Source organism: Anomalospiza imberbis, chromosome 4, assembly GCF_031753505.1.
Source record: "Anomalospiza imberbis isolate Cuckoo-Finch-1a 21T00152 chromosome 4, ASM3175350v1, whole genome shotgun sequence".
NCBI lineage: Eukaryota > Metazoa > Chordata > Aves > Passeriformes > Viduidae > Anomalospiza > Anomalospiza imberbis.
The window spans coordinates 47,367,012-47,390,582 of NC_089684.1; the positions used below are offsets into that span (position 1 = coordinate 47,367,012).

General features: G+C 39.4%; 1 protein-coding gene across 4 annotated transcripts in view; it reads left to right on the plus strand.

The window, feature by feature from the left end:
• Positions 1-23,571, plus strand: part of TEC (tec protein tyrosine kinase) — a 55,791-nt gene that overhangs the window by 20,631 nt on the left and 11,589 nt on the right. For 3 of the 4 annotated variants that reach the window (XM_068188388.1, XM_068188385.1, XM_068188387.1), the window contains exons 2-5: positions 6,504-6,685; positions 20,486-20,587; positions 21,572-21,653; positions 23,229-23,357. In XM_068188388.1, the coding sequence (XP_068044489.1) occupies positions 6,548-6,685; positions 20,486-20,587; positions 21,572-21,653; positions 23,229-23,357 (451 nt within the window). In that variant the 5' untranslated portion in view covers positions 6,504-6,547. Of the gene's footprint in view, positions 1-4,170; positions 4,315-6,503; positions 6,686-20,485; positions 20,588-21,571; positions 21,654-23,228; positions 23,358-23,571 lie in introns of those variants that run through there. The other variant, XM_068188386.1, reaches the window with a different exon arrangement.

Consider the following 23,571-nt stretch of genomic DNA (forward strand, 5'->3'; position numbering starts at 1 on the left):
AATAATTTAGTTCTGAAGAAGGTGCCTTCTAAAGCTGTGAAATGATAACTTAGTAACTGGAGTGTATGGCTTGCAGGCAATCCCAGTAAGAAGCAACAGCTGAGTTTATAAATTATTTGGAGAGGTGTACATGCCATTCAACTAAATCATTGTTGTAAGGGGAAAAGAAACCCTTTTTTTGCTCTTACCATTTTTCCTGAGCTGTTCTGTGCACTCTCTGGGATGCACTTCCCTTTTGCAATGGTTGATGAGCTGATGCTCCAGTTTGGTGTGATAAACCACCTCAATGCCAACTGACCCTGAGAGGGACCACACTTCTCATCATTGTTTTCTTTGCTTACCCCAACTCCCTAAGTTAGAAAGCCAAAAGGAAACAAATATGTATTTTGTAAAATGTAGTGAGCCTGTTTCCAAGAAATTTTGGAAAACTGGTTCTGACTGTGATAAAATGCTCCTTCTGTGTGTGTACATGAGTACCTTTCAGCTGAATAAAGGATATTTTGCAACATCACATGGTCTCAGAATCTCCAGTCAGTGTTGTCACAGAGTTACCCCTTTGCCTGTTTACTTTTAAACCTAAGTTTCATACAGGCAAATATGAATTTTATTTTCGCAGGATTTGATTGTGTATATAAAATTAGCCATTTATTGTTTGGCTGATTTTCAAAGAAAAACAAAGCTTTTGAAAACCTTTGGCTATAATTTTGAAATCTCTTAGAAAGTAGTCCCCCCAAATTACATTTCTCACAGTTAAAAAAACCCCAAACTTGCATATGATCGAAGTGGTTTCTGAGAGTCTGCTGTTAAAAAAGATGAAAAAAGTAAATCTAAATATTTCTAAATATTTTTTATTTCTCCTTTTTCTGGATATGGTACATTTTGTATTATTACAGTATTTTTCCCTGAACATGAATTTTAAAATTATGACAAATTTTTACTATAGTATATTTCTTTTGTATTTGCATTTCTGTGAAATTTACCTTTTGAACAGGGATTAATAACACTGGTATTTTATTTTTTGGAGTTTGAATTTGCAACCTTAGATGTGGGGCAAAAAGGCAATACAAGAGTATATTTTGCAACCCTTGCTTGCATTGAGTAGTAATTATTCAGATAAGCCTGTGCTGGATACTTATGTAAATAACTGTTCACATGTAACTCAGTTCATGGTTTCATGGTAAAGCAACAGAAGCTTCAGCAGAAAAAACAGGGTGAGGAGTTCCCCTTTCCTTGTTCCTTCTCCACTGTTTCTGCTCTCTACCCAGAGGAGCACTGTGTTGCCTGTTCACTTGCTCCACTGCAGACATTTGCAAGGACACAATATGAGCTTGGTCAGCAAACTGATCTGAACTAATTAAAATGAAGGAGGAAAAATATTCTAAAAAATACAGGTTTGAGGAGGGATTACAAGGTACCACTTGGGTTTTTAAAATCAACATTTTGATTGATATTTTCAAAAACTGAAGTAGTGAATATTCTATATATATTTTTTTAATCTCCTGCCCTAGGAAGTATATTCTGAATGTTAAGTATCCAGATCTGGAGTTGACATGGGTTTGAATTGATGTGTCCCAAATCTGAAAAAGAGCAGTTGTGCAATATGCAGGAAATCTAAGAAAGCTGAGGATGCTTATTAGTTAGAGGGATTGTCTGCCTTGGTTGTCCATCAGCTTTCATTAAGACTTTACACTGAAGGACACAAATTCCTAGGGAAATTTTACCATCACTAAGGAGATGGTGAAACTCAGAAAGCAGTTCCACCTTGCTTTCATTTTTCTTTTCAGCTACAAATATTTCCTCCTAGCATTCCTTTTGCATCATTGTGATAAGTATGTTTTTCAGAATGTTTTTTTTCTTGCAAGCCTTTCCATGACTATGTGTGGTGCAAAGATTTGTGCCTTAAAAAGTGACAATTGCTTGTTACATTTGGCTGAGAGATGCCCTGATCAGACTGGATGCACTTTCTCTTTTCTGCTCACTAGAACTTGCACTGGGAATTTCATACATTTTTTACAACATTTTGAATGTTAAAGGTGCGTACAGTGACTAACTGTTTCAATAAACAGACACAATCTGGGAGGTGGGAGTGGGAACCAGAAGATATGTGGGGTGGGTAGTGTTGCAACACCTGAGTTTACCACATCGCTTAGTGGCTCAATTTTCCCCAGTGAAAACTGGGGAAGGTGGCATGCATAAGAAGCTCTGTCTACAAATGAAAAGGTACCTTGTGCATTTGGACCAATATTGACTTAGAAGGCTTATCTGAACAGTTTTCATTTGTTTTGAGGAAGGTGTACGGTGACTTCATGGCTTACAGATTAATACTTGTATATTGGGAAGATGGGAAACACAAGCTGATGCAGATATTTGCTACTTAAAGTTGAGGATGTTTTCCTGCCCTGAGAAAAGCTGAGAATCTGTAACTCTTTCTGATTTCTGCCGGAATTCTGAGTCTTCAGCATCTCTGCAATTAGATTGTCTTTGTTATTTTGTAACTACAGTTGGCAGGGAGCAGGGCAATTCCTTGGCACCAGTCATATTGTGAAAAATTTATATTGGGTGTCAGCCTGAAACTCCCACAGTTGTTTATAATAAGATAACAATGTGTCATGCAAACAGCTTCATGTTCTGAGGGATGGCCTGGGAACAAAGGAGTGTTTGAGGGGAAGTAGGGACAGGGAAAATTTGCAGAAAATGTCGAATACTGTAATGAAGAAAAGTAGTGATATATAGGTTTGTTAAGAGGCAAGTGTGGCTGTTACAGGGGCTTCTTAATGGAGTATTGCTGTTCTGAAAAAGAACTTTCAGAATAATAGGTAAGGGTTCAATTTTCCTGAGCCAAGCAGAAATGTATCTAGAGCCATAGACTTGGAAATAACCCCAAATAAGGCAGGTTTCTGTGACCAAATGCAGATTCAAAGGCTGATCTTGTGACCTGGGAAACTGGTTCTAATCTGCTGAAATCTTCATAGCAGAGATAATTCAGTGTAGCAACCAAGTGCAGACATTTGCTGATGTTTTTATTTTTTAACCCTGATTTGTCAAAAGGATTTTTTGGTTCTTCTGTCATGTTAATGTAACGTGGTAGAGAACTGAAATATATTAGCATTATCACTATTGAGACTTGAAATCATAGTTAACTTTGAATTCTTCTTGTGCTCTCTAATGCAGCACTCTAGGGATCTAGAGATAAGATGGATAATAATTATGTTTTTCTTAAGTACAAGCAGTACAATTTTTACTATTGAGAACGGTAGAATTGTTTTGAGTGGGAGAGCCTGTGATAGGAACCCTTAAAGTTTTGTGTGCATTAAGCTGGTCTGAAAGTTAATACTGACTTTTAATTTTTTGGACAATGTTTGTATTTTCAGTTTATGGTAGTATTCTTCCTTCTACAATTACCTTTAAGATTGCCAATTTATTTTTAGAGGTGCAATAAATCAGAATTGGTCAGCTTTAGTAGTTAAATAACATATCCAAGACAATTATTGATTAAAAAATATCTGCCTTCTTCCCAGAATTCAATATGACAGATTACCAACAAAATGTATGTGTATGCAATTTCAGAAGAAGAGAAATAACAAAAAGAGATTATTCATAGTAATCACCATTTGCAGTCCAATCATCATCTTCTATTTATGCATCCTAGCCCGGTCTTATTTTGTAGTTCCATTTAAACCAATGAATATGTATTTTTTTTTAACATATGAAGATGTATTCCTAGGAAAAAAAGGATATTTTGAAGCTGTTAACAACTACTTCCAGCTGTTGAGATAGCCGCAGTATGGGCTATGAGAGCTCAGCTGGTCAAACCAGGGAGTGAAAAGTAATATCAACACTAGACTGGAAGGCAAAAGGTGCCATTTCATATATTGTGACAGCCATTAATTGATCACAAAATGAGACACACTGCAGTGAGTTTGTCTACATTTGATTTTATTAAAAGTTAAATCGTGTAAGGCAGTGTTGTGAGGAGGTTTGTGATTTTTCAAGATTCTCTGACACAATTCTGTGAAATGTACTGTTTTGTCCATGCTGAAGTTATGTTGCCTGCAGAGAAAAATGTGCATGCCATTTCCTCAGTGAATTCTGAAATACTCTAAGTAGCAAATAGGTGCATAAAGTAAGCCCTTTGAAGAATGAATTCTTTTTTTTGTTTTATCCTAGGGCTTTGGTTTGGGTTATTCCCCCCACTCCCTCCAAACAGTTGAGAGATTGTTCACAGTCTCTGGTGCTTCAGCAGATGCTGCTGTTCCTTCTTCAAGCCATGGCTTGAGCTCCAGCTGTGCTGCTCTAGCTTGAGTTGCTCTCCAGGTCTGTGCCTGCAACTTCTCCTGGCTTTGGAGCACAGCTTCAGGCAGGGAGGGCCCAAGTGGTGCCATGGGCAGGGCTGGCAGAAAGTGAGCAAAGCAAAAGGGAGTGGGGGAAAAGATTTCTGGAACAGCATCTCCACAACCTCCCCCACACCTTTCATTCCTGCCTCCATGCCACTTCATTTAATGTGTCTGTGCAGGCAGCTGCCTGTGCTGCATGATGAAATGTCTGGTTGGATCCCTTCCCTAACCTGCTTCCCAGCCTGGCAGGAGGAACACCTGCTCAAGGCAGGGTGGCATGACAGGACACTGGTGAGTTGATGAGGGAGGCGGTCAGCTGTGTTTAAGCTGGCATCATTGCAAAGAACAGAGAGATTGCCTACGGCACGACCCTGGAGCCAGATCTGCAAACAAAGTAGCTGTGGGTGCATTGGTTTTTATGTACTCCTAAGACTGTCCTACAGGTATCAGTCATGGTGTAGAACTTAAAGCAGCTTGACATTACTGAGTGACCAAAACTGTCTGAATTCAAATGCTTGATTTTGACAGCATGAAGTCTTTCTAAACAGAAGTTGGAAGGCATATGCTTAGCAGTTTCTGAAAAATAAGCTTAAGTTCTTTGTTCTCAAACTGACATCTTCTAAACAACCATTTGTGTCTGAAAATTTTCTGTAATACAATTGAGATGAATTTTCAAAATTACTTTTACTGATCCATCTTAGGTACAAAGGGTTTTAGTAAATGAGATTACATCAGGCTGATGACTGGTCACTAGTGGAATTCTCCAGGGAGTTCTCCAGTTCTCTTAATTTTAGGTCCAGCATTCTTCAACATCCTCATAAACAACTTGAATGAAGAATCAAAAGAATATTAAATGAGTTTTCCAAGAATACTAAATTGGAGGAGCTGTTGACTTCCTCAAGGGCAGAAAGAGGCCCTGCAGAGAGCCCTTGACAAATTAGAGATATGGGCAATCACCAACCATTTGAAGTTTAACAAGGGCATATTCTGGATTCTGCACCTGGCGTGGGACAGCTGGTTGTGTGTATAGACCAGGGAATGAGAGGCTGGAAAGCAGCACTTTGGAAAGAGATGTGGGAGCTGTGGTTGATGGCAAGTTGACTATTAATCAGCAGTGCCCTGGCAGCCAGGAGGGCCAGCTCTGTCCTGGGGTGCATCAGGCACAGCATCACCCGCTGGGCAAGGGAGGGGATTGTCCTGCTCTGCTCTGCTCTGCACTGCACTGGGGCAGCCTCACCTCGAGTGCTGTGTGCAGTTTTGGGTGCCACAGTGTAAGAAAGACATTAAGCTATTCAGGAGTATCCAAAGGAGGGCAGCAAGGATGGTGAAAGGTCTAGAGGGGAATCCATATGGAGAATGTCTGAGGACACTTGGTCTGTTCAGTCTGGAGGAGACTGAGGGGAGACTTCATTGCAGTTGCAACTTCTTGGGAGGGGAGGAGAAGAGGCAGACACTGATCTCTTCCCTGTGGTGACCAGTGACAGAACCCAAGGGAATGGCCTGAAGTTGCGTCAGGAGAGGTTTAGGTTGGATATTAGAAAAATATTCTTCACTTAGAAGGTGGTTTGGCAATGGAACAGGCTCCCCAGAGAAGTGATCTCAGCACCAAGCCTGACAGTTGAAGGAGCATTTGGACAATGCTCTCAGATAAATGGTGGAATGCTTGGGTCCTGTTCTGGGCCAGGAGTTTGACTTCCATGATCCTTATAGGTGTCTTCCCTGCAGGATATTCTATGATCTTCAATTTTGTATATAGAACTCTTTTGCAAATGACATTTATACATGCACAAACCTTAGCAATTAAAACTTCTGTACAAGTTAGAAACTTCTATACAGGTTTGTGGTGAAGAGCAGTTGTACTCTGCTGCTTGCCTGGAGCACATTTGAGACTTCTCACCTATATCCTCTGTGACATAGGCTGCAGTGTACCTTATTTCATCCCAGTCACGTACAGCTTTTGGCTTCCTGGGAATGTGCCAGTGCAGCCCTCAGCTGAGCAAAGCCTGAACTTTTTAGTCTAATAATTAACTTTTGTAAACTTCCATGTGAGCTCCAGCCTTCTGATATTCAGGCAGTTTCATTTATAAGTAGAAGCTCTGTTTGTTACAGAAGTCTCAAATTCTGTGATCCTCCAAAGATCTGGTAATGTTTTATTCCTCATCTTCACAGGAACTGATGTTCAATGGCTAGAAGAGTGCTGACAAGTGGCTGAAATGAATACAACTACTATCCTACAAGAGATTTTGATTAAAAGATCACAGCAGAAGAAGAGGACTTCTCCCTTAAACTACAAAGAGAGGCTTTTTGTACTTACAAAGTCTATGCTAACATACTACGAAGGTCGAGCGGAGGTAGGAGACACAGATTGCCTTTGTTCCTTTTTGCTTTTGTACCATACTGGCTTTTTTCCCTACTATATGCCATACTATCAAGAGCTGATGGAGGAAATAGTCATTAGTGGTAATGAACATGAGCTAGCATTTCTCTTATTTATAATGCAAGTTGACGGAGGTGTAGATAACTTACCTGGTAGTCAATGTGAATTGCTTCTCAATCAGAGAAGTAATGCATAGCCAGGATGGCAGGAATGACATAAAACACAGGTGGTCATCAAAGCGGATTTCTTTCTCTCTCCAGAGAGATGAAAGATCACTACTGTGATGAACCGGGGAAAAGGTAGAAAAGGTTGCAATTGCAGTTTCTTGTAGCCGTGTGTACTGTGAAGTGTACATTCACATCTGGCAATTAACTGCATTTAAACAGGAGAAAGATCATTTGATAGGAGCAGTGCATTGAAGACCAAGTTCAGCAGAGACAAGATCCATTAGAATGGATCATGCCAACCTGGTGATTGAAATGAAGCTGGAAGCAGTTTATCTTTGACCATCCTGATTACCACTTTCTGTGTAAATTCAGTTACTCAGGAAGTCATTAGTCTGAACTATGCAAATCCTCAGACCAGCATTTCTTCAAATAATCTCCAGACTCAGTTTCATCAAGGTCACCTGCCCCCAGAGTGCCCTGTCATGTCCTCAGTGCTGGGGTGAGATTTTCCACTTAAGTGAGGCTACTTTCCATGTTTGTCACAATGCTGAAGAGGATTAAAATGACTGCAGTAGCTTGTGAAACATGTTGTATACCTTGGCAAGCCATTCAACAAATAAAGCTTAATGGAGGAAACTCTGCAACCTCTTGTGTTGAAGAAGAGGGTAGAGGAGAGCTAAGGCTTGCTAAGCATGTTTCTCTGCCAGACCTTATTGTTGCACCAGAACTGAGCTCACTTACCATGCTACTGGATGCTCATGGCACTTTGTTCTCTGAAAGTAGCTTGGACACAGTCAGGATAACAAGATCACAGACTGAGGTTGGAGAGGGCCTCTGGAGGCTGTCTGATCCAAGCCTCCTACTCAAGCAGGGCCACACAGAGCTGGTTGCCCAAAACCAGCTGGCTATTGAATATCTCTGTCCAATTGGCTGTTGAGTATCTCCACTGATGGAGTCTTCACAGCCTTGCTTGGCTCACTTTTACTGTGAGTCACTCTCACAGTAAAAAATGACCAACATTGTTTCCTGATGTTCAGATGGAGCCTCTTGTCTTTCAGTTTGTGCCCACTGTGTCTGGCTCTGTCACTGGACACTCTTTGCATGCTCCTGTCAGGCATTTTATGTCCCCATTTTAGGATGGCAGAGTGTATCAGTCACTCCTATTTTGGTGACTCTGGCCTCCTCCCAGAGAATAAAGAGGTGGGGGCTGAGAAGCCCTCTGAAATACGTCTTGCATGCTTATCCCATGTCTTACAGTCAGATCAGTTAGAAATGTGACAAACAGGTTTTGCAGGTCTAGTTGTCACCCTTTAAGAAGTTACCATTTCCAGTTTTCCCTATTCCAGTCTTCCCCTTCCAGCTTTTCATTTGCCCTGCAGGTTAATGTCCTCTGGCTAAAATGCTTTTCCAGGAGACTGACTTAAGGATCTCTCTGAGAGAAGGTTTAAACTGTCAGTTGTATTTGCAGCGATATTAAACAGGTCAGCATGTAGTGCCCTCAGTGGAGGATGCAGTGACTTCTTAAAAACTTTCCACGTAGGATACAGCCAGTTGGGTTGAAAATATACATTATGCCTATGCTATGCCATCAGTTTGCTGCTGAAAAAGGCCATTTTATCCCTGTCCTAGCCTTCCTAGACTCCCCTACTCACTGGAATTCATTCTGGCCCTTCTTGGAATCTGTATTGCTCTGAAAAAAATTGCTAATCATGGAATCATAGAACAGCCTGGGTCAGGAGGGACCTTGAAATTTATCTGGTTCAAACCCCTCTGACCCTGGGCAGAGATACTTTCCACTAGCCCAGATTTCTCAGAGCTCCATCCAGCCTGGCCTAGAGCACTTCTAGGGATGGGGCATCCACCACCTCTGTGGGCAACCTGTTCCAGTGCCTCGCCACCCTCACAGTAAAGAATTATTTCCTGAAGTCTGATCTAAACCTACTCTTAGTTGGAAGCTATTCCCCATTGTCCTGTCATTACATGCCCTTGGAAACAGTTTCTCTCTTGCTTGTCATCTCCCTTTGGCTGCTGGAAGGCTGCAATTAGGTCAGCAGAAAGAGATTTGATCTGGTTTTATTTTTGCTGGATTAGTATTCTGCTGGGTTAGCATGCTGCATGAGCTGGGTGCAGGATCTGACAAGTGCCAGAGGCCGTGCCAGGTGGTGGAGAACAGGATGCTCCAACTGTTGACATCAGCAGGTTGTTAGACTAGCTCAGCCATAATGCTTTACTTTCCAGTCTCAAACCATTTTCATTTTCACTGTTCCTCTCATTTTACATTCTTTTAAACATTAATCAGCATTTTATTTTATTAACAGTGTTGTCTGAAAATAGTGAACTCTGAGCTTAAAGGGGCATACTGAATATTTTTGTCTCTTTAAGAAAACACAACTGTAAGACTAAGATCTCTGTGGCACAGTTATTCCTTAATGTCTCTGGATCACTTAAATGGCAAAGATGTTTGTGGGTTTAATTATTTGTTTGGTTATTGTTTGGGTTTTTAAAAGCCAATTGTGGTGGCTATAAATATGTATTTACAGTAAGCTGCATCTTCTGGCTGAGGTAATTTATATGAAGAGAAAAAAGTTATTAACCAGCAAGATGATTCTGCCCCCTCTGAATAATTGGGGGTTTATTGATGAAATAAATGTGGCTACTGTGCATGCTGCTTGAATTTAAAGACATGACAGATGAAAGGATAGGTACAGACTGATTTAATTTTGGGCTTGGCAGTATTCAAAGTCCAGATTGGTAAGATAAGCATGGAAATCCCAAGCCAAGAGTGTCTCACACCCTCATTTTAATCCCATAACTGCAGTGGTAGCAGTCTGCCAAGGGTGGTTGAGTTCTGCTCCTCTAGGCAAGTGTGCAATTCCCAGTTTGATTGTTGGCCAGTCTGAAGTATTTTCTTGTTTTCTTCCATTTTAACTTTTATGGAAGTTCAGTAGAGAGAGTTCAAGAAAAACCCAGGGTTTGTGGGCACATGCATAATCATTCCACTTCTTTTTTAAAACAAAACTAAAGTAAATCTCGTTAACCAGATTAGTCAATATTCAAAGTGTGGGCAGGTTGGGATTATTAATAAAGTGACAGAATTAGACATTTTGTATGTCTGGTGACAGAAGTGGAACATTTATGACAACAAAAAGCAGTCAACCATAGCAAATAGTGTTCATGTAAATGCTGCTGAGAGATTTAATCTGTGCAGCCAGAAGTGGAGCATCACTTGCTCTTTAACCAGACATGGCACATTATAGGCGCCATACTTCTCTGTTTTTTCCTGTCCTATGTATGGAAAAAGTTCCATATACCTTACTTGGAGCAATAAATTATTATCTCCTAAACATGACGACTAGCAACAGGCTAAAATTTTGTTTTAGCTTGCTCATTACTGGTTTAAATCTTTCTATATGTGCTTTCAAGCAGATCAGGCCCCCTGTCATAGTACAATGACAGTGCATGCCCACAGTGAAGCTGGAACTGCACTGCTGCCATGAGAAGGAGAAATACAGTTTTTTCACTTAAAGATATTGCTCTGCTGTAAATCATGGAGCGGGTTTGTGAACTATTGATGGAGCATAGCTACAGAATCAGTGATGAGGCTGCATTTCAAGACTGGTTTCAAAACACACAAGCCTGAGGAAGGAGAATCCTGGTTTGGGTCACCTGTGCAAAGCTCTACAATTACGATTAATATCACAGGAAACTTACTTTGCATAGGAAGCTAATAGGACCTTGGCTTTTACTGATTACGTTCTGGGCATTATGCTGTTGGATAAAAAATGTGGAAGAAGTATCACCTTTAGGTTTGTTAAAAAGATGGACGTAAAGAAGCCTGAAAATAAAAATACATCAGGAACTGATGTGCCTTAAGTATCATGGAGATAGATTTTTAATGTCAGAAAAGAGGAATATTCTGTTTTAAGCTGGGATGTGTTCTAGTTTTGTCTTTTTTTTCTTGGTCATAAATTCTGAGAATTAGTAAGTGTAGCTGTTGGGGAAATGGCATCATTGCACTATTGTGCAGTACTGGACTAACAATGATTATGAGCAAATAAAAAGGCTGAGCTAACGTTGTTTCTTGAAGCTCTTAATGGTTTCTTGGCTGTCATTGTTGGAAAGAGTATTTTCTGTATTTTCTCCTAATGTTGCAAAAGTGACTATTGAAATATGAATGTGATGTGGTCCATTTACAGTGAAGACAAAAATTCACTGTAGTAAGATATAACAGCGTTGGTCTCCAAGCACAGAATGCCGTGGATGGTCATGAATGTATAAAAGTAGGGAAGATGTAAAATATCTTCCTATTCTGAGTATGGAGATGTACTATAAAGTACATTTTGCTGTACAATCAGGAAGACTTAAGATATGTACATACATATGCTACAGTCAGAAAGACTTAAGATATGTACAGTATTCTCAAACATGTATTGTAGACTTACCAAGCCAGCTTTAAACACATTTATATAGATGGTAGTAAGTAGTTTGAAAGTGGGAGGTGATAGGTATTTTTTCACAAACTGGCCCTTGTTCTTGAGGACTGCTGCACTATTCTTACTGGTGTCAGCTGGAGCAATGGATTGTAGTGCGACTTTGCTGGATAATCTGGTTTTATAGCAAAGGCAGTGTTTGTTTGTTTTGAATGAGGAAACATGAGCATGAAACATTTTATTAGGAAATCTCTTTTCAATTTTGTGTGATTTGAAAACTCAGCATAATACTTCAGGTGTGCTTGTGGTCATTTTCCTGAACTATTTTCTTCCAAGAAATCAAAACATACTAGTCAGTATCAAATTGATAAGCAAATTTAAGCAATTTTGAAATTAACTGACTTGTTTAAAAATCAAATATTTCATGCAGTGATTAAAATAATATCTCATTTGGAATGGCTTTCTGTGTTTTTGACCAGCAAAAGTTTTGCTGAAGTTTTAGTATGACAAATTGCTAATTTCATCTTGAATGGAGTATAGGTTTAAATTCCAAGGAGGCATTTGTGGAAATAACACCACATATGTGTGGCCCTAGGTACGTTTAGCCATTTTCTGTCAAAAGTGAGCTCATATCTTGAATACTCAACTTAAAATTCCCTGGAGTTTATTTTCAAAGGATCAGTGCATTCACACTTTCATTTGTGTCTGGAAAATCAAACCTTAAGTGTTTATCTAGGAGTCCACTGAAATTTTAGACACTTCAGTAAATATCAGCTGGACAATGGAAAGGAGGACTCATTTTACCAGCATGCCTGATGGCTGGTGTTGCCCAGTTCAAGTGCCCTCCACACTCCTTTGCAGGATGGCTGCAAAGAGCAGCATCATTTATTCCTCTTGAGTTAGCCAACAGGCCAGACCACACAAAAATAGCATCCAAGCTGCTGTGTCCTTCAGGATTGGCCACCACGTACTCGTGGTTTGTCTTTCTCCTTGTGTGCCAATGAGTTTGGCTGCTGTGAATCCTTTCTCAGTGCACGGTGAGGTGTCTCTGAACTGGGCAGTTGGATGGTCTCAGCTGAAGCAGGCTTGCTGCTGCATTACAGAACAGCCGTGACAGTAAGTAACACCTGCTTCACACAAGTTTTAGTTAGCTAATACTGGCAGGGCATCTTACTTGAACTTAGAAGTGCCACCAGACTACAGGTTTTTGCTGCAGATGGCATTTTAGGCAAGGGAAATTCGTCATGATGAAGGAAAGAGAGTAAGTGTAGGTGTTAAAGTACTTTTCACCAGTAAAATAGTTGAAAAGAGCTGGTCTGTGCAAGTGAGACGTCCTGCTAGTTTGTTGGTTTGAAAACGTTCACATTGATGTTCCTCATGAGTGTGGTGCTTCCAAAAGGCGACACAGATTTGGTCATAATTTTATTAATCCTTGTCAATATGTAGACTGTTAGTATCCTCATATATATCGAACCTGTGCTATGTTCCCTTTCACCATGATATTTCTCTCTCTCTTTGTTGCTCAGCTTGCTTATCAGTGATACTCTTTAGTTTGAAAGTGTGCTGCTGTGTGTGGTTTGGTTACTGTCCTCCCACACAGGGCACAGCATGCTTGAATTAATCTTTCCATCCCACTGCTGCTTGCACTGACCATGAATATGAAGTTGATTATGAGCTTTTGAACATTAAATTTCTTTATGCTTTGGCATCTTTGCTCACGTTTGCTGTATGAATGACAGTTCAGAGCAACAAGTAGTGTACATAGGATTCTTAATTTTCAAAAGGCATAGGCTAAATCCTGGTTCCTGTGGTTACCCTGCATGTGTTTGGGTACATAGGAGTCTGCAGTGTTAGAAGGGGAGACAAGAAGGTGGCAGAGTTTGGGCCGCAATGCTCATTAGCTCTGGAACTGCTGCACAGAAGATATTGGAGTAGGCACATCACTTACCTGTTTGTCAGTGTGCAGAAACCATTTGCTTCTACAGAGAAGGCAAATGATAGTTCCCTGAGTGAAAACATTCAAGAGTCTGAACTTAGGAGGTGCAGAATGCTCTTGTCTTCAGTGGCAGTAGTGGTATTTGCCATTAGGATCAGACTTGTGTGAAAACTTTCTTGTGGAAACAGGACTGTTACAGCTGACAAAAAACATCCAGGATATAAATGAAAAAAGCAGAATGCAAACTTGAATATTCTGGGGGGTTGCTCATTTTGAAAGTCTCTTCCTAAGGAAAAAAGGTCCTTCTGTAAGGGTTATATTTGGTTCTTGTAATTTGAATATAGAGGAGACAGAAGCTGCTGAAATTACAATGGTGATATTTTAAGGAAGGAAAAATAAAAGCTCTGGGGCCCACCCTGAAGCTGTAGGTTTCAGGGTAAATTTGTGTAGCTTCATTGCAACACTAATATTGTGCAAATACTTCATTTGGAGCACAACAACATTATAGAGTTCCAAAAAGCTATGCTTCTTACTTTTCTTTTTTAACAGATTAATTCATTCTACTGTTGTTTATTCCTACAGTGCTTATCCTTTATTTGTATTATTTTTAAAAGAATGACCCTGATTTATGGGATTTCCATAGTCATTGCATAGGTGATTTAATTATTTTATATAAATGAAAGCTCAATTCAGTATTGCAATGCTTCTGAAACCAGTAGGTTTACAGAGAATTTTTTAGTTCCAAGTCACAGGTCGTAATGATAGAGCTTTCTTAAAGTACATGTGAGTGAAAAGTGTTCAAGTTGGAGACAAAATGTGAAGCTATTCATGTGAATGGGAGCAGCTTAACAGATGCATGTTTATTAATGCTCTAAAGGGCAATTAATAAAGAAACCTAAGTTGTATAAAAAAAAGTTGGTTATGTTGTAGTAGTGATTTCCTGTTTTCTATAACATCCACTGAAAGAAAAGTCAGCTATAAAACAAGAATCTGCAGTAACTATCTTTCTACAAGAATTTTAATTTTTATGAGATGGAACAAATGAAATGTAGATGAAGTTGAGAAGCATAGATTGTAGTTGCTGAGATATGGAAAAGGCATGGATGAGAATATTTACCTTAGGACGTGACAAGAGTGGATGAGTCTTAAAGATCTTAAGAAGGAAGAACTGGAAAATAGATAAGGCTAGAGAAGGCCTAGGTTTTTTAAAAGTGTGCAGAAGAGAAACTGAGAAACTTTGATCTATGGAGATAATTTAGAGGAAAATGCAAGAAAAAACAGGCTTGTTGAAAAGGTACCTGGAAGCTGCAGAAATTGCACATCAGCCAACAAAGAAACAAAACAAAATAAAGAAAAAGAACAAAATAATCTCAGACTTATCTATGCTTTGTGTGCTATGAGGTAACAAGTCTTGTTGATAGCAGAGAGCAGCAGATATCCTGTGTTTTCATCCCAGTAAGGGTTCTTTGACACTGCTGAATGAGACATTTTCATATGTCAGCATTAGAAATTACCCAAGTAAACTTGGTGTAAATCTGATTGCAGAGCACATGGGAAGCTGGTACTGTGTTGAATAGGCATCAGTGGCTTGTTTCCAGATTGAGAGACTGTCTTGAATGGAATGTCCTATTCTGCATTTTAGGATTTTCTCTGCTGATACTGTTGTTGGAATAGAAGCTTGTTGAGTTCTCAGGTGAAATAAAACTTGAAGGAGCTGCAAGTATTCTGACAAACAATTCTAGAAATCCATGTGGTATATTTGGATTAGGTGTGTGGTGGGTTTAATCGTTTGCCTTTTTAAATTTTTTAAAATGTATTTTGTAGAATGCAATTCGGTGTGGACAAGTAGAAAAGGCAGGAATGCCGAAGTGTTCAGATACAGAACAGCAATAAGTACCCAAGTGTCAGGCTGTCCCCAGCAGGACCTGGGGCCTGTCGTTGTGGAGCCCATCATCTGAACCTTGAGAAAGGAGTTAAAGCAGCAAGTGCCTTGGCAGAGTGACCTCTTGGATCCTGTTTTGGGCTCTGGTTGCTTGCCTGTGATGCCTGTGGACTTGGGCTCTCCTCTCTGCATGGCTCAGGCTGTCTGGTGCTCAGACAGCCTGGAGGCTGAGTTAGGGCTGAATGCAGGGTGTCACTCGCCCAGCAGCCAGAGGGTGGTCCTGGGCAGGGGAAAATGGGGCAGGAATGCAGCAGCTGGGCTGGGCAGACTGAGAGCTCTGTGTATGTAGACTTCACAAAAAAAAAAAAAAAAACAAGAAAAGAAGACTTGTCTGAAAGAACCTGAAGAGGTATAGCAGTTACTTTGACAGCTGAAGGGTTGTAGGTTATTTAAGGCCTGATATGGATAGAGACCTGGCTGATGTGTTGTGTGTCCTTTACTTTTATGAGGTTGCAGCAATGTGTCATAACTGTAGAGGTGCACATTTTACTGGCTGCCTCTCCATTGCAGAAGAGTAAGTTACGGATAATGCACTGTAGTCATGGTTAGGAAGTTGTATAAGTGCTATGACAGAGAATTTGTTTTTGTGCTTTTCAGTCTCTCCAGTGCTGGTCATTGACATCTGCTGAGCAGCCAGGCCATGGTAATGGATTCTCAATTTCTTAATCTGCAAGACAGGGTTTAAGACTTTCTTCTTCTTAATTATGTTTGTATTGTTTTCCCTTTTAAATTCTTCCTTGCAGACAGATATTGGATCAGGTCAGACTAGATCAGAATAGTAATTAACTTTTGCTTTTCATATCAATTCTAGCCACTTTCAAAAGGTAAATAAAAATACTTGATACTTGCTTTTCTTAATAATTTAAAAAAAAATATTGAAAGGAGAAGGGCATTCTTCAATGTATTTGACACACTGGAAAATATAGGAATAGAAAATGTGGCCACCTAACACCTAGCTACAGTAATTATATTTGCATAATCTGTAATTGCTGGCTTCAAGAGGGAACTGCAGAAGTATCTAGTCAGTGCATTTATTAATAAATGGCAATGCTATTAAAAGAAACAAACCCCCAAAACTCGAAAGCCCAACCTCCCTCTCTACATAGAACCCAAAAATGAAAATACCCATACATTTGGTTCTGGAGCATATTCTATCAGAGCAGCTGTCTGTAGGCAGCGTTGGCTTAGCCAGGCTTTTTGTGGTTTTGCAAAGTTGAAAAGCCACTCCATAAAAGGAGATAAAAGTAGTGCTGTGATGTGCTACACTTGTGAGAACACAAGCTCCATGGGTCACATGCTGATGACCTCAGGATTTCCTATATGGGGGTAGGCTTGGAAGAAAGAAATAATATGTATATCAAGGAAAGAGAGGAAGAGAGAGCATGGGGGAGACAAAAATCTAGATATTTCCTGCAAGCTGGGCTGACTTATGCATGTTTTCATTGAGACTCTTTTCTTACAAATCTAATGCCCTTTGTATTATTCAACTCCCCCACATACACACATACTTATGTGGAGGTAAACAGTGCAATATGTTCATCAGGAAAGAGGAAATACACTGAAGAAATATTTTCATCTGATAGTGAGGATATAGGCTTCTGTAGCTGTAAAGCTTCTGTATTTAGCAGAGGAGTAATTTCAAGTGTAGAGATGATCAGCTGTTTGACTGTACGCTTATCTAACACTTGGGTATCTCTTGTCTTACTGTATTCTAAGATTTTTTTTTTTAAGGAATTGCCTAATCCTAGATTTGTTCCATATTTGACAACATAGGTCTAGTCTTATGACTTCTTCATATTAGTGTTTAATATGCTAAAATAAAGAGGAATAGCTTATTCTTTGTGGATCATATGGTAACAAGACTTGGCCATACCCATTGTGAGCAAGGAGCGGGACTTCTAAAACTGTAAATCAATATTTTGAAACATAGGTAAATATGAAACATATATGGCATTTTGAAAAGCTTTGTATAATAGTTTCTGTAAAGTCACTTCCCTTTTGTTATTTTCAACAAGAAGATACATTAAAAAAAAAAAAAAACAAACACCAAAACACCAGCCTTTAGTGTGACTTTGAAGTACATATTTTACCTATTTTAGATTTTCCTTATTGGGATTTAGTATTTTTATACCTTTATTACTGTTCTAACCTTATTTCCTTCTATAGGCCTCCCTCTAGAGGCATGTGTCTATCTTTAGTAAAGGAGTGGACCAGGTGTGATAGGTCCCTTTGTTTCACTGACCTGTGATTCTTCCAAATCCTCTGTGAATACTTGTATCCCATTCAGAGAGCATGCATGAATGTTCCGGTAAAATACTGCTACTTCTACAATAAATCTAACGTTTTTCTACTCTGTTAGCCATCTTCCACCTCAAAAAAAAAAAAGAATCTTTAGAAATGTCCCTCTGCTTCCTACACTTTGGCATTGCATGATCAGCCATTGTATTAATTTTGTCTCTTTTTAGCTTTTCTTGTTGGAAAGAGTGGTTATGGTTGAATTTCTCAGGGCTGGCTCATACCTGCATCTCTACTTCCCAGCTGCTTCAGGGCTTGAGCTCTGCCTTGATTCTGCATTTCATGTCTGCTGTACAGCTGGGTGTAGAGCTCATAGAACCCTGTCTGTCGAATGAATGCAACACAGTTAGGGTATGCAAGATGTCCAACTATTATAAATGGAAATCATTTAGGTAGGGAGGAGAGAGGAATTGCAGTGGTCCTTTTAGCATTTTTCTTGAGTCATTCTTTCCTGCTTCTGTGCACCATAGTTTATTAATGAGTAATGGTCAGTTAAAACAGATCTGCACACTTGGCATTAATACTGCACACTTAGCACTTGCTTCTGATGTGATCTGAATATGTCTTGAGCTGTCGGTTTGTTTTTAATTTCACATATGCGAGGGTTTTTTTAAAATCTATAAAATATGCAAAACCAGAAGAATCTTCCCTGACATTAAGTTTAATAAGGTGGATTGCCTTGTGAGGTGGGTCAGCTTTCTGTTAGCTTAATTTAGCATCTTGTGATGAAGCAAACTGAGCCACCCTAAATCAAGAAAGCATACAAAGGTATGACTTAGGAAATACAATTACTAGAATGATGTGCTGTACATCAGGGGATTTCCTTTATGTTTTTCCCCCAAATGGTTATCTAGTTGGATTCCTGTTCTTTGTCCTTCTGTCAGTGTCCTTTGAATGAGCTCCCTGAATGCCAGAATTGGCATGAAAATCTCTGAGCCCAGGAGGAGGGTGATTCAAGATAAAATAATAGTGTGTTCCTCTAAGGGATTTCTGTGATTCTGGGTACAAGGTGTATTGTCTGTCTGTCCTGCAACCACAGTTAACCAGCAGGTGCGATCCAAGCAGTATGAGCACCCCTCTGGATGCAGAAAGCAGGGTAGATATGTTAGGGGAGTGGTAAGTGTTTCTTCTTCTTTGCCTGTTGTTGTGCAAGAAAGACGTTTGGAGAAGTGTCTTCAGCACAGTTGTGTGGGGTGTTGAATTCTGGGGCTCATGAAAAGGCTGATCTCCTTTGGACCCTGCTGTTCTGCCTTGGCTAACCTGGCAGCCCTGAAACTGCCAGTTCAGTCACACAGTGACAAAGGGAGGGAGAGGCAGTACTGCCTGCTCTGCCAAGTGGTGTAGATTTTCAGTAACAACTTTTGGCTTTTGTGTGAATGTATGTTTTAGTTTAGGGAGTCAATGTTCAAGTAAGGGGATATGATAGAATATCTTGAGTTTGGAAGTTACCAAAATAAAATAAACAGAAAACTTCAAATGATTTTTTGGTAAAAAAATCCAGGGTTGCATACTTAGTACAAAATTATTTTTCAGCGTTACTTGATAAATCTTTGTAGTACAACTCATGGTAATGTTTACGATTTACTTTTTTTCTTTATGGTTGGTTAAAGTGCCTAATTCCCCTTAAAAAAACCCACCTCTCTTGTGTGTGTTGGTTTTTCTGGTAAAAAATAGCAGTTGCAGCTTTATCTGAACTTATCTCTTGTCATTCTTGCTGATGCTGACCACGATGTACATGAATTCTTTATGCATGTTTTCTCTGCACTAATCTATGTAAGACTCAGAGTGCTAAATGCATTTTAAGTGCTGATGAAACTTCATGGGTAATTACCTGTAGTGTTTCTGGGATGATGGAATCCTAACTGCTGTATTTGAATTTATTCTTTGCTTCTGTTTACAAGACTGTGTTTTCAGTTGCTTGTGATGGTACCAGACTTCTGCTATTTGGACTAAAATTTCCATCCCCAAGAGAGGAGCTGAGTAAGGATGGCATATCTCAAACAATTCAGTAATTGCTAATTATTTCCACATTGTGTGAACAGTGTCAGTGTTTCATAAGATGCACTCTGGACTGGATGTTCTGGATGTGCTTGGCAAATCAATTTCTTTAATGTGTTTTTATTCAGTACCAGCCATGAGCTGCTACTGCTTTTGTTTTCCTGGATTCCAGTAGAAACTTTCTCTCCTATTAGAGATATGGTTGTCCCAAAAACAATCAAAGAGAGAGGTGGCACTATACTGTCTTTCTGTGGATTTCATTGTAGACTAAAGCCCAGTACACCTGCCTCTCATTATCAGCTGTTCTTCCAAGGGGCTGCCTCTCCAGAGTGTTGAACTACACTGTCATTCCATGCACTGTGCAGCACCTGCTGAGCACCTATGGCTTCTTTAAAATGCTCATTATCAGTGTTGGTGACTAAATCTCAGATTTAGTCTGTGCTTTTGACTTTGCTTCTCTGGGCTTCTGCTAGCCTTGTTCAAAGAAGTTCCTTCAATACAGAGCCCACTTTGGTCCAGGGTTACACTTGTATCTTCAGTTTTCTGTCTCATCAGGGACTTGTGTTGCCTGTGTAGCATCCAAATTTCTCTGGAACCTTAGTGGAACACAGCAGAAGCCTCCAAATGGTGGGAGCACTTCTGCAACAGAACAAGGAAGCAGATGAGATGAGACCAGTTTTAATCATAAACTCAGCAAGGGGGAAGCACTTCTTTTTTCTCAAGTTTTTTTTTGTAAAGAGTATATTAAACCTACAATCACATCTGATTGGAAACTTTCTATTATAAAGAATTGGTACTTTTCACTAAGCAAATTTACTGTACTCAGTGCATTTTCACAAGTGCAGCTCTTTCTACTCTCAGTTTTCAGACAACTTCTCAGGTTAAAGTCACATAAAGTGAAATCACTATTATAAGTGGGGAAAAAATCAAGATGTGTCTGCTGAAAAAAAAAAGAGAATTAGATAAATTTGTTATCTTTTTACATTTTTTTTCTTTTCTCTTATAGAAAAAGTACAGAAAAGGATCTGTGGATATTTCAAGGATTAAATGTGTAGAAGTTGTAAAAAGTGATGGTATTATTCCATGTCAAAATAAATATCCTTTTCAGGTATGTTTTTTAAATACAAAATATATAAATTACAGTGCTCTTTTCAACAGCACCATGTCATTTGGACATAACTGCCCTTAAAATTAATGTAAGTTCCAAATAATGACTCCATTCTCTGTCTCTTTTGGGCTGGTGGGAGGTAATTCAGGATCAGTGGTTACAGCACATCCCCTGCAAGCCCTTGCAGTCCCTTCCCTTGGGAGTTGGGCCACAGACACTTGGTCATTTTCTTTTCCTCACCCTCTCAGCTTGAATTTTGGCTGGAAATTTCCCTGCCCTGTTCTGCTGGAACAAGTGAGCTGACAGCCCAATTTCCCTGTCTTCATTCTTTCACATTAAATTTAATCTAATTAGCATGAAATTATATAGGAATAAGAAAATAAAAATAAAAGTTGTTGCTTTTTTTTTTCCTGTTTCATTGTGAATTGAATGGAAATGAAAACAGGAAAAAAGTGCTTAGAGGGGAAAAAGAAAAATATGGAGGTTGGATGCTGTGCCTCCTTACTGTAGAGGGAATGGTTGGAGTGAGGAGGAATTCCACTGCTGGAGAGGGACAGCAGTGACTCTGATCCATTTTTGCCAGAGCAATACTCTTTTTCTGCCAAGACAAGAAGTGGAGAAATAAAGCAGAGTCACCCGAGAGCAATACTGACTCAGATGGGAGAATGTCTAATTACAAAATAGCTTTTAATCATTAAGTTGAACTGTTTTTAGAGAAAACACAGCGAGGAATGAACAAAGCAAAGTGTGAAGCAAGCATTTTAAGGAATGCTGACAAGATAATATACCGTTACAAAATTCTTCCTAATTTTCCTGAAAACATCATATTGGAATAATACATCTTAATAACCTTTCCCAGTTTGTGCCTGAATACACTAATTTTGCCAAATGTAACAGTCATTTGTCTTATTCTGTTTCTTTAGAAAGGAATGAATTAACATTATGAGGTGAATGTATTGTGATGATTTCTTTTCTCCCCTCCAGGTTGTATATGATGCTAATACACTTTATATTTTTGCACCGAGTGCACAAAGCCGTGATCAGTGGGTGAGGAACCTGAAAGAAGGTAATGGGGGTTGCTTATGCTTAAACTCTAACATAGGGATATACCTGTGCTTGAGCTGTCTGCATGGATTGGAATTAACTTGGTACTGTGTTTTGGATTTGTTGCCAAAACAGTGTTAAAAACATACCAGTAGTTGCTGCTGAGCAGCGCTTGCACAGCATGGAGGATTTGCCTTTTTCCTCCTCTGCCCCACAGACTGGGGGTGGACAAGAGGCTGGGAGATGACACAGCCAGAACAGCAGGCCTGGACTGGCCAAAGGGATATATTCCATATAAAGTTGTGCTCAGCAATAAAAACTGGGGTAGAGGTAGACAGGGATTAGGGTTTTTTCCTTCCCTACTGGCTGCTGCACAGGGGCTGGCTGAGCATTGGTCTGCTTGTGGGAGATGGTGAGTGATTTACTTTACATTACTTCTGGGTTCTTTTTTTCTCTCTTTTGGTTATTAAACTGGTTTTATCTCAAGCCAAAAGTTTTTATCTCTGGTTCTTTCTATTCCTTCCCCCATCCCACTAGGTTGTGGGAGTGGGTGAGTGCCTGCATGGGTGCATAGCTGCTGACTAGCATCAACCCACAACAAATTACAAAGATGAAATGGTAGAGTTTCTGCTGCTTATTTCTACCAATTTTAATTTTTTATTGGGCCAGCTCATCACTTGCATACACAGGGTGTGGTAACAGGTACTGAGAGCCTCAAATACTCAGACTGATCTATTTTGTGAAATACAGCCGCAATCAGAATTTGACTCTGCTTTTGCATAATGAGTTAAAAAAAGTTTATCCAAGGTAATTGATGGCATCACTGAAAAGTTTTGTTTGGCTGTAGCTAGACAACATTGTGGGCCTTAAGCTGATGTAAAATGATAGGAAGTATCTCTGCTGAGATGTGATCAGATAGTTGCTTTCACAGTGAATAAAGTTTGTTTTTTTTTTTTATTTGCCTCTTAATGCCCTCTCTCACCATCAGATGCTCACATTAATTACAGGTAAAGTAATAAGAAATTATTTCTGGGCTGGGGTCAGAGGGCAAGGAGTGACCTCTGAAGCTCAGCAAGCCCATAGCACAGGTTAAGGAGCCTTCCAGGCCAAAATGATGAATTGTGCCACAGAACAGAGATAAATATCAGCTGTCTTTCCCTCCAGAACACTGTTTGTAGATGAATTTGAGTCACTTGCAACAGCAATGAAGCGGGAGGCAGAGCTCCCAAAGCCTACACAGCTGCCTGACTGATCCCAGTGGATCAGGGTCTCCTTTCATTGATGCACCAAACCCCTGCTAGGATGGTTGGTGTAGGGGGGGAGTATGGCACACTCTTCTGGAATAAAGTTATTACCTTTTATATATATATATATATATATATATATATATATATATATATATATATATATATATATATATCCTCTATGATTGTTGTATCACCTCCATGTAAACTTGCAAGAAGAGAAGCTGTGTGCTAAAGTAAGGGCAAGCAAAGATTACGCCTCATGTCAAAGATATTGTAACATGTATTAAAAATTACCCTCTTGCAGACCTTTATTTTTTATCTTTCAAAATATGCTCTTTTTCTTCTTGTAGAAATAAAGAACAACAGCAATATAATGGTAAAATATCATCCTAAATTCTGGACAGAGGGAATTTATCAATGCTGCAGACAGACAGAAAAATTAGCCCCCGGCTGTGAAAAATATTGTCTTTTTGAAAACAGTAAGTACATATGTTTTATTACAAAGTTCTTCTGGCATACTTTCCTGCTTTTTTATGTGATTCTGTCATCACATCTGAATAACTTGGGTATTAGGCAAATTTATAGAGCAGAGTCAATCATTGATACTGTGCCTAAAGTAATTACCAAGCATTCTGTAAAAAATAGAAAAGCCAGCAAAATATCCTTGCCAAAAAAAAAAAAAGCTTTAGATTA